Source organism: Tupaia chinensis, unplaced genomic scaffold, assembly GCF_000334495.1.
Source record: "Tupaia chinensis unplaced genomic scaffold, TupChi_1.0 Scaffold000140_1, whole genome shotgun sequence".
Taxonomy (NCBI): domain Eukaryota; kingdom Metazoa; phylum Chordata; class Mammalia; order Scandentia; family Tupaiidae; genus Tupaia; species Tupaia belangeri.
The window spans coordinates 9,071,102-9,088,458 of NW_006159610.1; the positions used below are offsets into that span (position 1 = coordinate 9,071,102).

The 17,357-nt window shown below is 40.1% G+C and overlaps 1 protein-coding gene across 2 annotated transcripts in view; it reads left to right on the forward strand.

Moving 5' to 3' along the window:
* Positions 1 to 17,357, forward strand: part of AGK (acylglycerol kinase) — a 106,384-nt gene that overhangs the window by 41,640 nt on the left and 47,387 nt on the right. For both annotated transcript variants that reach the window (XM_014586495.2, XM_027770527.1), the window contains exons 3-5: positions 6,158 to 6,197; positions 9,242 to 9,321; positions 15,557 to 15,632. In XM_014586495.2, the coding sequence (XP_014441981.1) occupies positions 6,158 to 6,197; positions 9,242 to 9,321; positions 15,557 to 15,632 (196 nt within the window). The remainder of the gene's footprint in view (positions 1 to 6,157; positions 6,198 to 9,241; positions 9,322 to 15,556; positions 15,633 to 17,357) is intronic.

The following is a 17,357-nucleotide window of genomic DNA, read 5'->3' on the forward strand; positions in this document are numbered from 1 at the left end:
CTCTTTTAGATCTTGCAAGAATTTCCTCACCTCCTGGAACTCATCAGCTCCTTTTTCCTTTCTCTTCTGTAGTTCATTTCTCTCTTCTCTTCCATCTCTGTTAGCTTTGCCATTATGAGTGTTCTAAATCCTTTATCAGACATTTCCATGATTTCCATTGTACTGTCTGTGGATGAAGAGGAGTTGTTCTTTTCCCCTGGAGGAGAGGTATTTTTTTGCTTTCCCATATTTCTTGTGGTCCTGTGCTGATTTATAGTCATCTGATGGAAAGTGTATTTCTTCCCAAACTTGAAGTTCAATCTGAGTGTCCAGGAGCATGCAGAAAAGGAAACAGAAAGAAACAACAGCAACAAAAACAACCAAGAAACAGAAAAAGAGAATGAAAAAAAAACTAAAAAATATTATTATTATTTTTTTAAGAAAAGCAGAAATTAGAAAACCGCTCAGTGTGCACTAGTTCTCAGTAACCACGACGGGGTCTTCTGAGGCCTGCTCCCTTGCCTCTCCTGGGTTGGGAGGGGGGAGGGGATTATTAACAAGATAAAGGGAAAGGAGGGGCTGAAAGCCAAGAAACTGCTTTACCTTAAAAAATTTTAAAAAGGAAAAATTAGCAAAAAATGAGAAGACAGAGACAGAGAGGTAGAGAGAGACAAAGACAGACAGAGATAGGAGGCTTGAAAGTCTCCCTACCACGCGAGTTTGTGGGCTGGCAGCTGAATTATCAGTGGCAAATCTTCATTTCTCCTATTCCCCTGAAATCACTAGTTCTCAGTACCCATGAAGGGGTCTTCTGAGGCCTGCTCATTTCTCCTCATTCTCATGTAGATAATCTAATCCATTTTCATCCCTTCTATTACCATTTTGCTGAGCTTGCAGTCTAGAATTTCAGACCTCTATTTCCAACCGTCCCTTAGATACCTCCACCTGGACTGTCACCACTTTCACTCTGGCGAGTCCAGAGCTGAACTCTGTTTTCTCTGTGACTGGTACTACCATCCACCAGATTGCACAGTGCAGAATGTGGGTGCCATCTTTGACCTCTCCCTTTCCATTGATTCCCATGGGCCACCCTTCAAGTTTACCACCGGAATACCAGTAGAATCTGTCCTCCTTGATCTCTGCCACAAATCAGTTTCTATCATCATCGCTGACCTGTGTTACTGAGGGATCCTCACTGGTCTCTCTGGACTCAGTCTTACCTCTGACTAGTGCTGCATCCAGACAGTCCTTCTGAAATGTAAATCTGGTCACATTAATTCTCCCCTTAAAACTCTTCAATGACTCCTCAGGACCCTTAGGATAGAAATACAGGTTCCATAAATAACTAAAAGGCCCTTGGTGACCTGGCCTTTGCCTGACCCCTGAAGCTCCTCTCTTGCTGCTCCCCTGCGGCACACCACTGCCAGCTCTCCTGAGCGCCTTTTGCTTTCCTCAGCTGGTCTTGTTCTAGCACTCGTAGGCCTTTAACATGCTGTTTTCTTTGCCTAGATTCTACCCCTATTTTTGGTTGGCTACTTTTTATTTCTCCCTGAGATCCCCCTTTCAATGTCACTTCCTATAAAAAAAGCTTTTCTAATGCCCTGAAAACTAGGTTAGATACCCCTGTCATGTACCCCTTTTATGGACATGTAGAAGTCATCTCTCATGAGTGCCTACAGAATGGTCTTTGTTCCTTTCTACACTGTGAACTTCATGAGGACAAGGTATTGGCTTATTCTCCAACATATCCCAGACATATCTAGCTGAGTGCCCTGCGTATTATCATCAAGAAAGGTGTCCTTTACCCTGCCACCAGTGTATACCAAGAGCTGTTGTCTTGCCACTCAATCCTTAGCTGCTTTAGGGCAGCACCAAATCGTGACTCCTGGGCCATACTTGGCACTTAGTGTTAAATGAGTTCGTTACCAATTATTTTGGGGAGCTTTGTCACACCTGAACTTTTTAAAAACATCATATGCCTGTAAATTGTAGCATTGGTATTAGATGAGACTAGGAAGAAGTGTGGTTGATTAAATGTGCAATTAAAATATACATCTAAGCGAATATTTGCCCAGTCAGTACTGTCTGAAGTTATGGAAAAAAGAAAAAAAAAAGCATTAACTTAGGGTAGATTGGCACAGGTCGAGTTTCAGCTCTGCCACTAAGCAACACTGTGCTCTGGGGCAAGTCACTTCCCTTCCCTGAGCCTGAGGTCCCCATTTGTAACATGAGAATATTTTATATTTCTTCATGATGCCTGCCTTGTGAGGTTGTTACAAAGAGTTAAGGTTTATAGAATTAACTGCTTCATACTTGGCACATAGGAGTAGCTTAATGCATTTTTAAATGATGTTTTCTTCTATTTTTACAGTGCTGCCCTTAGCAAAACATTTTTTGGAATTTTCTTCTTGAAATAGTTTTCAGAGCTTACTGTGTAGGTCATCAGACTATTCAGTGGGAGAAACTCTTTTTCTTTGAAGATGTGTTCGTTTGATTTTTAGAAATACCCTGTTCAGAGAGCAAAATCAAGATGATTAATGCCATTTTGATATAAAACAGTTAAGTGTGATTATCCTGGGGCGTTCTTTGGTAGTTTCTAGGTTGATGCATATTCTGGCTTTTTCACAGGTGGCACTGGTAGCATATTCCATTTAGCACGTTGAAACTCCGTGAATTAACTAAGAGAAATGTTTTCATTTTGAATAGCACTCTGGTAAAACAAGTAATACTAATCAGCTCAAAAAAGCTGAGATTTTTATTAGTAATGTACTTAGTAAAACATCACAGTTTTACTTCTGACACCAAGGAATTTAGGGAAAAAACTGATTCAAGGTGCTACTCTGTATTCCTGTATATGTTTGGGCTATTCTCTTTTCATCTAGGTGAATAGGAATCAATGTGGCTGAAACGCAGCACCGATGAGGTTCCCAGAGGAGGGAAGATAGACCTTCAGAGGTCTATCTTCTGAAGGGAAGGAGCCTGGAAGGAAAACGTATAGGAAAAGGATGTAGAGACAGGGCTGCAGCTTTTACAGCGCGTAGGGGGCTTTGTGCAAATACCCACAGACTGAGTCTGTAGGGTAAGAGGTTGGAGGCATGTGCTCTGTAGCCTACTAGAACACATGAGACGCACATGTTGGAGCGGGCAGTCATGAGAGGCTTGAAAACATATTTGCAGGGTCATGTAGAAGCTGGACCAGGGATTGGTGCTGGCCAGGGGAGAGCCAGGGATGATGTCCAGGCTACTGTGAGAACCCGGTGTTATCTTGTGATTCAGAGGTTACTCAGGGTCAGCAGTTTATACGGGCAAAGATGTGAAGTATCAAGTAAGCTCTAAAGGAGTATCAGCATGTTAGTTATTTTGAAATATTTCGCTTGTTTGTACTGAATTTACCCCATCTTAACAGTGTTTTCTTTTGTTGTCGATGTTAGAATGATTCATGGAGAGAATTTGGTGGGGACGGTAAAGGGTGAAAAGCAAAACGAGTACTTGAGAATCTTGGGTGGGGAAAGGAGAGGTGTACAGCTCCCTTGGCCACCTGGATGGAAGCGGAGCAGAGACACTCACACAAGTGGAGGCTGGGTTTGGCTGTAAATAAAAGCTGCCTTGTGGGCTAGACTTCTTAAGGGTTTGGTCTCCCCAAAAATCTTTGTTATCGAACATGGGCATTTGAGATAGGGGCGTCATTATAATTTTAATGGAACATTGCTCTTAGGTTTCAGATTTGTGGTGCTGGTATTTCGGATAGTGTTTTCTTATTGAAGCTGACTAAAATTTAGGACTTGTACTGTAGCCTAGCTGTGGAAAAAAGTCATCGAGCAGTCTTTGTTTTGTTTTTAATTCATGATAAGAGTGCGTGCGTGCGTGTGTGTGTGTGTGTGTGTTAGAGAGAGACACACACCCTTCACAGGGTTTAGTCACTCATGATCTTCTCCCGTCAGTCCTCCAGCTGACCAGGATTTGGGGCACACATGTACCCACGTGGTTAGGGGCTAACCGGACCAGGTACTCAAACCACAACTGGCATGTCACTTCCAGCTCTGCCTTCCTGTACGCTACTTATTGCACTGTAGAGGCTGGCGTGTTGTTGGTCATTGACTACCACGACAAAAAGTAAAAGACTGTTTTTATATCTTCTTGTTCAACCTTAAATAGCAAAATCAGATATGAATTACTGTAGAAATGCAAAATTCAAGGTCTTTGGTGTATAAAAAATACCTAGGAAGAAAATATAAGTAAAATAACCTTTTTCCTTTAGAAGTATTGGTTATTGGTCATCTTTTCTGAGTATCGGTTTTTTTAACTATTGTTAACCAGATTGAAGTTGTCTAGGTAATGCCAGCAATATGCATTAAAACTGACTTCTACACGGAGAAGATTCTGGAGCCCTGTAAGCAGCCAGAACCATTTAAACTGCTTTTATCATATAAACATATTTTAGAGACCTATATGTTAGAGGATCCTACTCTGACAGAATGCTTTAATTTTGGAAGTGAAAATTTTGATTCATGACAAAATGTTCCATTTATGATGTAACTGAGTATTTGACAGTAGTATGAAAAAATGAGCAATTTAGGGGACCGGCAGGTGGTGTGGTGGTTAAGGCGCTGGACACTCCCACATGACTGACCACAGTTCGCGTCCTGGACCTGGTGGCTTGCTTTCTCACTTTCCTTCACTCTCTCTGGTCAAATTAAAAAAAATAATGAAAAATGAGTAATTTAAAATAGCGGAAACAACTAAACATCAAATTTATCCTTGGAAAATGACCCAGGTAATTTCTCCTGGATAAGAAGAATGTAGGATATGTATTGTTATGGTTTGGGTCATGTTTTGTCTCCTGGAGGCTCCTGTTTGTGGTCTGGTGCTGAGAGGCCTCCTGGTGGTGATTGGATTATGGTGCTGGCGCTATGGAGGCAGTAGCCTCATGAATAGATTAATATCTCGTGGGATGCAGTGAGTTCTAGCTCTCAAGAGAAGGGGTTAGTTCTTGTAAGAGCTGGTTGTTGAAAAAGAAACAGCTCTCAGAAGTGTTCTCTGCACACACCCACCATCTGCCATCCTCTGAGGTTCTGTTGGCCATGTTGCCTGATGCCAGCCCTGTGCCTTCAGATTTTCCAGCCATCAGCATTGAGAGCTTTGCAAACACAGTCCTCTTTTCTTTCTGAATCACCCAGCCTCAAGTCTTTCTGTTAGTAACACTGGAACAGACTAAAACGTGTACATTCGTTTTCTATTGTCACCTTAATGAATTACCACAAACTTATGGTTCAACACACCACGGCCTTATTATCTTATGATCTGTGGGCAAGAAGTCCAACACAGGTCTCACTGGGCTAAAATCAGAGTGTCAACAAGGACTGCATTCTTTCCAGGGGCTCGAGAGAATTATCTGCCTCCCAGAAGCCTTTGCAGATTCTGGAAGCTACCACATTCTTTCTCTCATAGCCCTTTTCTGTCATCAAAGCCACCCAGACACCTTCCTGACCACTCTCCCACAGCCTTCCATTTGCCTCTGCTCACAGCTGGGAGAGTTTCTCTGTTTTAAGGATCTTTGTAGTTAGACTGGGCCCATCTGGGTAATTCAGGGCAGTCTCACCTCAAGATTCAATTTTTTTTTTTTTTTTAAATTTTGCTGTGGGGCATTTGCCCTCACTAGACATGAGAGAGAGAACAAGAGCATGGGGGGTGGCCATGGTGCAATCTCTTCTCCTCCATCCTGTTCTCAAGTTTTTGGGCATGCATGCACATGTGCCCCGAGTGTTTTCCAAGTCCCTGGGTCCAGGCTTTGAGCTACAGTCCACCTTGTAGAATCCAGCTGCCTTCCACATCACTGGCAAGCCCTCGTGATCCTAAATTTAAGCACATCTGTAAATTCCCTTTTACCATGGAAAGTAACATAACCTCAAATTCTGGGGATTAGGATTTGAACACCTGTGGGAAAGAGAACGGGGTGTTATTCTGCTTAGCGTGATATGCAAATACCACAAAATTCCATTCAAAGAAGGTATTTTGGAAATCTGCCCACGATTTATTATCAATCTTTAAGAAATGTCCACTTGGCTATTTGTAGGTACATAACATTAAAATAAATAAATAAATAAATCCCCCACAAATTTTATTTGGATCTTAATCTGCTGTGAAAGCTAATGCTCCTTCTCTTTCGATTCCTTTGTAGTGATAACCTGCTAAGGAGAGCAGCCTGTCAAGAAGCTCAGGTAATGCCATTTAATGTGATCAAATTAAAACCCACCTTATCTCCATTGTGCAGAAAATTCAGGCTATTCCAAGGGACTGCGCAGCCTCTTGCATCAGTGCGTTTTGGCTGTTTCCACTATCAGGGGATGAATCAGGCTGGGAGCCAACTCTGAGTAGCACACGAGGAAGTTAGCCATCCGGCGAGGAGCAGTTCTAACGCCCACCTCCTTTAGACTCGCTTGTTTCTGGATCTGTCCCAAGAACACATAGCCGGGCTGGCTGGAGCGCTGGGGACTGTTTGTGTTTACAGTTGTCCTAACAATCTGGCTAAACCCTGAGTCATCCCTGATCCAAATAACCCCCAAGGATATCAGTTCAGAACAGGTGTTACTGCTAAGAGTTCAATCTTCTTAAAACTGTTGATTTATATTTTTAAAGCTCATCTCTTTAGCACAACTGACTCATACCATGTGTACTGTTTTTGCAAGTCCAAGGGATTGTACTTAAATATCTTTTATCTGGCTGTATAAATTACAGTTGAATTGTAAATCCTTTCAAATTTAAGATCACATTTTTGCTTCTCCCCCCAATTCATACATTATACCTCGCAGATGAATTTCAGTGACTGAGTCACATTTTTGTTTTAAGTTTATGATGTCAGGAAAAAAAGGAACACTAAAGCCAGAATAGCAAAGGTATGAAACATTTGGTAGGAGAAGTGGGTGGCAAACCTCATGTTTGTTTCTGGAATGTTTTCATAGATGTCAGTGACAATAAATACTGTTAATAAATTTCTTTCGTGATTATCTAAGTGCTCTAAATCTGTGTTTTAAGAATTTGGGCATGTTTTTGCTTAAGTGTATTATTATCTTTTCGTTCTAAATTGTTTTAGAAATTGGTTCAAATAGGGTTGGCCTTGTGACCTAGTAGTTAAGGGAGCTGGATTGCTCATGGTCGACTATGCAGTTACAATCCCAGGCCCAGAGTCTTGAAAAACACACTAGGCTCAGGTGCCTGCATGCTCTGAATCCTGGCAGGATGAGAGATGGGGGAAAGGGGATTCAAGCATGACCACACCCCTGTGTGGAGGTGCTTTCTCCTCTCTCAGTCTGTCTTCTCTCTGTCTCTGGTGAGGACTTAAGCCTTCTGCCCAAAGGGGGGAAAAAGATATCAATTCTAATAAACTTTAATATTAAATTCAAGGTGATCTCTATCTTAAGCTGGCCATTAGCAACTGGACAGTCTTCTGAGGGGGGGGGCTCTTTTTTCTTTTTTTTCTCCTAAGGAAGAGTAAAAGAATACACATAAGTGGTTATAGAGTCTTTTTGTTTCTTGTTTAAGGTAAATTTTCCACCCCTGTTCTGAATTTCATCTCCTTTAACTTTTCCAGGGACCAAGTTCCTTTAGGTATTTTCTCTGTTCCTATTCTGTTGATAATTTTCCACTTCCCCAGTACACATCAGCTCTCTCCATCTGACTACAGGGAGTGGATTCATCCTGTGCCTCTGCTAGTTACATTTCCAGTCTTTGCCCTTCTCTTCACAGTCCAAATTCTCGAAAAGAAAATTTTTTAAATCTCATGTAAACTCAATTTAGTGTAGCTTCGCTTAAACTCCTTAATACGCTCTAAATATGAGGCTTGAGTTGCAAGTGGGAATTCTATAGACTAAGAAACCAGGGCAAAGAGGAGTAATCACGTACTACAGATCTGGAATCTGGTAGGTCAGGCAGCCTGGTTAATTAAATCATTGCTGGCCACATTACAGAAATAGTATGGATGGGAAAAGAACATATGATAATATTTTAAGAGTTGGCAGCAAATGCCAAGGTCTAAGTTAGTGAAAATAAAAACAGACTAGAAATAATGTACCAGAAGATTTTTTATTTTAGACAAAGAAACTGTCTTTCTGAAATATCAGAAAAAGAAAATTATTTGTTCTTGAAGCAAGAAATAGGCAATGGGGAATCAGCAGATGGCATAGCAGTTACATTGCTGGACTCCCACATGGCTAATTGTGGTTCAAGTCTCAGGCCTAGTGGCTTGAAACTCATGCTGGGCTCATATGTGTGTGTCCAAGACCCTGAGAGGAGAATGGAGGAAAAGAGATTGTGCATAGCCATCCCCCTGGAGGATTTCTCACTTTCCCTCTCACTGTCTCTGTCTCACTCACTGGTGAGCGCACACACCCAAGGCAAAAACCTCTTAAAAAAAAAAAAAGATAATGCTGAGAAGGGATCGCTGTTGGACTGTCAGTGAGTGGGTACATGCAGAGTGACTTTAATAAGACAATCCTTGTATAGCTTTTTTCTTCTACCTTCACTTTGTACTTCTGTACTGAAGTAGAAGTCTGAGCTTTGGAGCTAGAGGGATATCAATTCTAAGTTTGTAACTCTGTAACTTTGAGTAACTTAACTTTTTGGAATCTTGGTTTTCTAAATTGTAAAGTGAGATTATTTACCTTGTTGGTTTCTGAAAACTAGAACAGTGTATGTACAAGTGGTAAGTACCAGTTACCTAGTAAATATTAGTTACATTTCTTTCCTGTGCCAGTTTTTGCTATTTTGTTATACAGGGTTATAGAGAAGAGAAGCAGAGTTTCAGGTTTATTTCTAATATGTATGACGCTATGAAGCTATGCAGATTAATCGATAACACAAAGATTCCTCATAGATAGTTCTAATAGTAAGTTGAAGGAGAAAAAAATTCGACTTTGAAAACTAAAGACAAAAGGATTAAACTTCTCTCCTGACAGCCTGTGATGGCCTTTCATGCTCCTAAGTTTATAATAAACCTAGCTGTGTCTTCCAGAGAACAGCTGCTTACTTCTGGTAGGTGAAGTGGGGCTTTTTATTCTGATACAAAATTGAGTTTATTATCACTCAATAGTGGCACACTTTTCTTGTTTTTTTTTAATGGTATTTTTGTTAATGTGAGATCATGAAAGAACATCTCCCCCTGTCAGAGTAAATAGTATGTCTCCCGAAAATAATTTCTGTCGGAATGAAAGAATTTATATAATTACTAACCAAATGAAAGAATGTTAACTGAAAACTCTTTTTTTAGGTGTTCGGCAATCAGCTGATTCCTCCCAATGCTCAAGTGAAGAAGGCAACTGTCTTTCTCAATCCTGCAGCTTGCAAAGGGTATTTCATTTTGTGATATGTTATATATTCTGTTATTTTACGGGAAAAAAAATCACAGGGTCTCAAACAGCTAGTTAGAGCAAGTGGAAGTAGAAGAACTAGCTTGAAGTACTCTTCCAGCAGTGAGGTTCATTCGTAATGCAGAAATAACAGTTAATTAGAAACAACCATAAAACTAATGGATGCTTAGCAAACTTGTCTAATTGAGGTTTAATAATCATTCTAGAATTAACAGACATAAAGAAGTGTTATCTTCTTGGGAGTAGTCCCCTTGGGAATGACCGCTCAGCTGTGGCGACATGAATTGTTAGGCCGTCTCTATAGACAAGGCATTTCGAGATGGCCTGGCACCTGCCTAAGAAAGTCGATGTGCTTCACCAAGGAGTGAACCTTGAACTCCATCTCGGAGGACACAGGATGGAGGAGAACCTTGGCTCTCCCTGACTGGCAGAGGCCTGCAGACAGGGTGGACTTTGTTCTGTCTTTGTTATGTCATGGAGCAGTCTGTGACTGGCTGGCCTGGAAGGGTTGTGTGAGGAAGTGTGGGATTTAGGGGTGAAGGATAGTTGGGACTTTGATGGATAAGGAGGTGTCTGTGTTTGTTCATTAATTGTAACCAGTGTACCACACTGAAAGGGAGGAGGCTCTGGGAATGAGAAGGTACGTGGGAATTCAAAGCCTCTTAATGAAAAGATACTATAGGCAATAAAACTGTTTCACAATGTTAGCTGTAGCTCTCACTCATTTGGAAAGGTGAATACAAAGACTTTGATGGCTTTGGAAGAAATTATTTCAAATTCATTTTTAAAATATAGTCAGAATTAAAGGATTGAAAGAAACACAGTGATGTCTTTTATTCTCCTTAATCTTCAGAACAATTCTTTTTGGCTTTTCTGAGGATCAGACAATTAATAAATATGTATTAGAGAAGACCCTATGAGATCTAAGTCAAATGACATTAAGGTAATAAGAACAGCAACAACAAGAATAGTTGGGGCCAGGTTGAAGGTGATGAGAGTGACACTGTATTGTATTGTCCAGAGACAGTGAAGGCTCTGAGGTCAGTTTCTCTGGCCATTTCTCAGGGGGCAGTGATTACAGCTTCAGAGATATGAGGACAAATCATCTCTTCTTTCTTTTTTTAAGTTATTTATTTATTCCATAGGAAGAGACAGACAGAGACAGGGAGACAGATATAATACCCCATCAGGGTCCCAATACAGCAATCTGCCCCTAACCTTCAGTCAGTCCTGGAAAATGGGCAGGCACAAGTCCGGTATGCTCAGGGAGGTCTCTGAACTTGAACTAAGAACCTCTTCATGAAGAACTGCCTTGCAAACATTGCATTTTCCCACTGTGCCACTGTGTGGCTCTCTTATTTCTTTTGAATTCTGTGGTTTAAGACTTTTATTTATTTATTTTTTAAATCTACAAATAATCTAAATTAGCTCATTGCCTGCCTAATTGAATCTAATTGCCTGGCTTTCGTTAGAGTCACTTCTCGTGGGCACACCAGTCATAATTCTTCTTGATCACTACTGTTTAATACCAATATAAAACATTCCCAACAGATAAACAGGTCCTACCACAATGAAACTAGCCAAAGTTCTTCAATAGTGAGTGGCGGCCTATGAGAAGAGATAGCAGAGAGCTCAGGGTAGGTTTTGGGGTTGGGGGACCTGGTTGTATATTGTCAGCTGCTTACTAGTTCTGATGCTGTGGGAGTTCTTTCACTTCTTATAGCCTCCCTTTTTTGTTTTTTCTTTATTCATGGTAGAATGAGTGTCCATGAACATGAAAGAAAGAGAGATGAGCATTGTCTCCAGGCTGTGATCATTCTGTGATCTTTTTCCTCCAGTTCATTGGATCTTGGGTACTTGCATGTGTACCCAGAGTGTTTTAGGCTGACGGGGCCAGGAATTTGAACAGCTCCGACTGTTCTTGAGCAATGAGTGCATTTCCTTTGCCATGGAGATGGCCTGGTTCCTTCCCTTCTTAAATCCTCAGTTTACTCATCTGTAAAATCAGAAAGCAATACGCACACATCTTACAAAATTACCATGTAGAATAGGTGCCTTAAGTGTTCAGTGAGCTATTGCCTGTGGGGTGTCAAGAACTATTTCCGTTTCATAGTGAGAAACATAGGCTGCTGTGATTGTTGTTGCTGACTTGTGGTCTAGGTTCACGTTTCCTCTTTGCTCTTGCCCAAACCCACTTTATCGTAAGCGTTCTATGTTCTGCTCCTTTAAAGACCTGGTAAGTTAGTAACTTGCTAATTTCTGGTAAAGAAATTTATGGCAAATTGTTTTAGCTATAACTATTTTGTTTTCCTACTTCTAAGAGGTATTTAAAAATTTTTTTTTCAGAGCAGTTTTAGGTTTTATTTATATTTTTACATATATTTGCATTTGAAAAGCTACTTGACAGAGGGTACATGGAATTGTGAGAGAGAGACAGAGAGGGAAGTAGAAAGCACCTCCCCTAGTGGAGTGTGGTCATTTTGCAATCCCTTCTCCTTTTCTTCATCCTGTCGGGATTTTGAGAATGTGCTTACGCTTGCCTTATGTGTTTTTCAAGCTGCCGGGGCTGGAATTTGAACTTCAGTCGGCCTTATGTGATTTTTGCTCCCTTAACCACTTGACTACTCAGCCCTATTTTTGTATTTTTAGGCAGATTTTTGTTTAAAAGTATAGCTTTTTTTTTAATTGCCAGAAGGCGTATGCACTCGCCAGAGACAGAGAGCGAGAGAAAGCACCTCCAGACAGGGGTCACACTTTTTCCTCCATTTCTCCTTTCCGCCTGGATCTTGGGCACTCCCACACATGTGCCTGATGTGTTTTTGAGCTGCTGGGGCTAGGATCCAAATCTCAGTTGGCCTTGTAGAATCCAGCTCCCAATACATAGTGCTTAATAAGTGCCCTATGGGGTTGGCCTTAAAGATACAATATTTTTACAGGCAAGCTAAAATGCCACCACTGAAAGAAAGCCTGCCTTTTCTAAAGGCATCATCTCCTTTAACAAGGTGATCTCTGTATGCGTCTAAAAAGCAGCCACTCTGAAACTCTCCAACATCTTTTTTTTTTTTAAAGCTTTCACTATTTAATTGCACTATTTTTGTCATCATGGCTCTGCCTTGACACATAATGTATAATTCATCATGTAGCTATTTCATTATGTAGTACTGGTTTAAAACTACATAAGAACTTTAAGAATAAGATAACTGTGTGTTTAGCATTAATAAATAATACATTAAAGAGTAATTATTTTGTCTGTGTATGCCTGAGCCTAGAAATTGCTATACCTAGAGTTTTTATTTAGCCCCAGTGCTATCTCACCCTTAATTACATAATAAATAATGTATTTATTACTGGTAACATTTGCTCTTCAATCTTATATGTGGAACATTAGAAGGGGAAAAAGTTCTCATCTTAATTTGTGAGACTTTCTGTATCCATGGCATCATATAAAGATGTGAATAAAGACCCAAATATTCAAATCTTTTTTTTCCTTTTCTTTTTTAATTTGCTATAGGGCACATGTGCTTATTAGAGACAGAGAGACAGAGAAACAGAGAGAAAGAGAGAGAGAGAAAGTGAGAAATCACTCCTCCACCCAGGGAGTTTGCCATACTGCAATCCCTTTTCCATTCTCCTCTCAGAATTCTGAGCATATATACACATGCACCTGGTATGTTTTTCAAGATACTGGGTCTGGGACTCAAACGCTGTCAGCCATGTGGGATCTAGCTGCCTTAACCTCCACATTACCTGCTGACCCCAAAACCTTGTTTCTTAAACTAGATCACAGAAGGGTACAGATTTGTTGATTGATATGGCTGATCAAGACTTCTCTAGAGTTTTGCTTTTAGGAAACAGAACTGATCTATGTCCAGCTGACCATTCCTTAATCTAGTAACTAAAACCACCCTGGAAGAATCGTTTGCAGTGTTTCTAGTTCACTTCTTCTTGTTGGTTAAGCCACAATGGTGAGCTGAGGAGGAAAAAAATCCATTTAACTTTTCATGTTCATTCTACTAATCATTCAGAGCAGGAGAAAAAATAGGGTATACTTAAGTTGCTTATTACATGCTCAGGCAAGTCCTTGGTTTGAAATATTCTTTTGGATGATTTTTGTGACATTTATCCAAACGTCTCCATGGTTATTCTCATGAGAAGTGTATTGTGTTTTATATCCCATTTGGTGGTTATTTCTTTTTACTTCAAAGGTATTATGTTGAGTTTGTATGTAGCTGTACATCTTCCTTATTAGCTTCCATTGTATTAGATATTTCTTTCTATTATAAAATATTCTTTAGAGAACCTCAGCATGACCACTGGTAAAAACATAATCTAGGGACCAGCAAATGGCGTAAGGGTTATGTTGCTAGACTCCCATATAGTTGATCGTGGTTTGAGTCCCGAACCTGACGACTTAAAACTTGCAGTGGGCACATGTGTGCATGCCTAAAATCCCAAGAGGATAATGGAGAAGGGATTGTGGTGGGGCCATCCGTCTCAGGGAGTGAATTCTTGCTTTCTGTCTCTTTGTCTCTGTTTCTCAGGTGAGTGCCTACGTCCTACACCAAAAATCTCTCTCAAAAGAACAAAACAAAAGCAAAAACCAAAAATAAGGAGAGAGAAAAGGGGACTGAGAGAGGACTGAGTAAACATGGAAGTAAAAGTGTTGGCACTGGCCGTCTGGAGCCCTTACACTAGTTTTTCTTTTCTGTTTGTTTTTTTGTTTTTATTTTTTATGTGATAGTTGAAAATATTTGGATAAGGGACCAGCAGATGGTGTAACATTTATGTCGCTGGACTCCCACATAGTTGACTACGGTTCAAGTCCTGGATCTGGTGGCTTAAACTCATACCAGGTGTGTGTGCGTATACGTCCAAAATCTCAAGAGAAGAATGGAGAAGGGATTGTATGTGCCCTAGAGCAAAAATCTCTCTCTCTCTAGAAAAAAAAAAAGAATTGGATAAAAGGCCAACTAATTTGTAAACTTTGACATGTATTAGACTTTGAGACTATGCCAGTGGAGGTGGGTGCTTCTTATAACTTCTGTATCCTTTGATTCTTAGGTTGTGTTTTAGAATCTTGACCTGCATTGGACAAGAATTCACTGTGAGAATGATGGCATGATACTTTTGAAATACACAAACTCTTCTGAGGGCTGCTGTTTCTCTTTTTATAAGATATCACAATTATGTAATTTTCTTTTTCCCAGAATTGATATGTCTACACTGAGGCAAGTTTGTTCACTCATTCAGTTCATTTACCAGATACTTACTGAGTACCTTCTAAGTGTGCCATCCACAATCCTAGAGGCCAGGGTATTCACGGACTAGTGAGATTTGGTATCTGTTTTTGAAAAGCTTCCAGTCTAGTCCCAAAGACAGTCTTGCAAATCGCTTGCTGTCTTATGGTGTGAAGGTTGCCGACAGAGGTTTGTGTAAAGTGCGGCGGGAGCACAGAGAAGGCCATGATGGGGGCTGAGAGATTAGAGCAAGCTTCCAATGAATTATCTTACCATTACATTAGATGTTTTTGAACCCTCCGCTTTTCTGGCAGAAATTCTGTTTACCTGGAAAAGAGTTTTGCTCTGTTTCCAAGGATTTCAGTACAAGTTTAAAACTCAAGAAATAGAGATACTGCCAGTATTTGAAATTGTTGAAAATGATGTGTCTTTCCCCAAATGGATGCATTCACTGGGTTAGAATTAAGCAATATTCTGTTTTGTTCACTCCATCCCCTTGGGGTGTATGAATAATGTTACCGTGAAGACATTCCCCTCCTGCCACCTCTAGGGTGTAATTATGTTCCATGAGGACAGGTAGTCTCGTCTGCCTTGTCATGTTGTACCCCAGCTCCTCTACCTGTCGTCAGTCACATTTATGGCTCAATCAATACTTGCTGAGTGAATCAAGCAGTGTGGCCTGAGTGGAGCCGTACCTAGTGTCATTTCTTCATCTAGAAGTAGAAGTGCTATAAGTGTCCCAAAAGGGTAAGAACTTACTGTGTTAGACCAGGGGTAAGTCCTGGAGACCCCAGAGTGAAAGATTCTATTTTCCTATCTGTGGTTCCTTATTTCTCATTGTTAAACTTCCTGTGCTTGAACTAGCAAAGACCATCTGTGCTTTATCTTCTTCTTCTACTGAGGAGAAATGGTTGGGCATTTGCTTCTCTCTCTTCAGAACTTGTGTTTGACATTTCTGTTTTTTTCCTTTGTGTACAGCAAAGCCAGGACTCTGTTTGAAAAAAATGCTGCCCCAATTTTACACTTATCTGGCATGGATGTGACTATCGTTAAGGTAAGAACAACCCTGGAGTGTTTACGTTCTCCGAGCCATCACCCCTTACCACAAGTCCTCTTGACGTCTTAGCAGAAATCACCCGTCACTTACGAAGACAAGAGCAGAGAAATCAAGACTGTGTCCTGTTCTGATAATTAATAAAAAGCAGTTTTGTTTTCTTATTTTTCAAAATATCGTCAGCTTTCCGTTTTAAAAATAGGATTAGATGGAGGCTTAAGGAACTTGCTACCTTTCGTCTGAGAGATAGGATGTGGGATTACATCTTTTGGAACATAAAAGTGGTTGTAGCTGTAAGAATTCTTTTCTTGAAAATAAAAAAAAAAAAACTTTGAAGTTTGAGTGATTAATTTATAGGAAGTTCCACACACAGTAAACATTTTCCTCTCTGGTAAGGAATATCCTCTGGAAGAGCTTTAAAAAGTAGTTTGTGAGACTTAGGTAAGAAGAAATGGGGTCAGGAAGAAGGTAGGAATTGCGCTACTTCAGAAAATGCCTCAAGACTCCACTTTGTTGGATTCTAAGTGATATGTTTGTGGTGTTTACATTGGGGAGGTATGCTTAGTGAAAACTACTCTTACCATGTTTTAAGTCTGTGATGAACATATTTCTAATGTATATACTTTCACTGAATTATAAATCATCTAGTCTAATTTATCCTAGAATATTGAAGTTCTTTTTCCAGCTTGTCTGAGATGTGTTCTATCAGTTGTTAAGCACCCGGGATAGGAAAAAGAAGGAAACTAACATTTTTTTCAAGTATTTGGAATGTGCCAGACTCTCTGGATGTGAGAAACATTAGAATAATTATGTTAAAACCGAAAGTTCTAGGTGGCATGGTCGTTGTGGTACTGGATTCCCACATGGCCAACCATGGTTCAAGTCTTAGACCTGGCAACTTGTTTTCTCACTTTCCCTTTCTCAAACTGTCTATTTCTGGTCAAGTTGAAAAATGATGATGATAGGGGCAGCAGGTGGCATGGTGGTTAAGGTACTGAGCTCCCACATAGCTGTCTGTGGTTCGAGTCCCAGATCTGACAGCTTGCTTTCTCACTTTCCCCCTCTCTCTTTCTCTCTATCTCTCTCTGGTCAAATTAAAATAAATAAATAAGTTAAATAAATAAATCTTTTAAAAAAGGATGATGATAAATATAATTAAATAATTCTTTAAAAAAATAAATCTGATACTCTATTTGTTCCCTGAATGACGGGTGGAATTCACAGGCACCTGATGGGCCCTGGTGCTTTTGTTAAGGGGAAATTTTCTTTAACTTCTTTAATTATTCTAGATGTTCTATTCTTCTTGACTAAATTTTGATAGGGCAAAATTTGTTGATTTCATCTAAGTTTTCAAATTAATTGGTATTCAGTTGTTCATGATACCTTAATTTTTAAAATTACTATTGCATCTGTGATGTCCCATTTTCATTCTTTTTTTTTTTCTCTTTTCAATGCCAGAGGGTATCTCTGTCTCTCTCTCACTCTGTCCCTATACTAGGGAAGCAGAGAGAGAGAGAAAAAGAAAAAGAGGAAGAGAAGAGAGAGAGAGTGAGAGTCAACCAGTGGGGCCTGGTCACACTGCAGTCCTCGTCCCTCAGTTCTTTATTCTCTCTGGATCCTGGGCGTGTGTTCATATGCATAATAGTTTTGGAATAATGAAGAATATTATCATGACCTTCTCTTAAGCTTCTGCAGTTTAAATATCCCAGTGTCTTCACAAGAGAC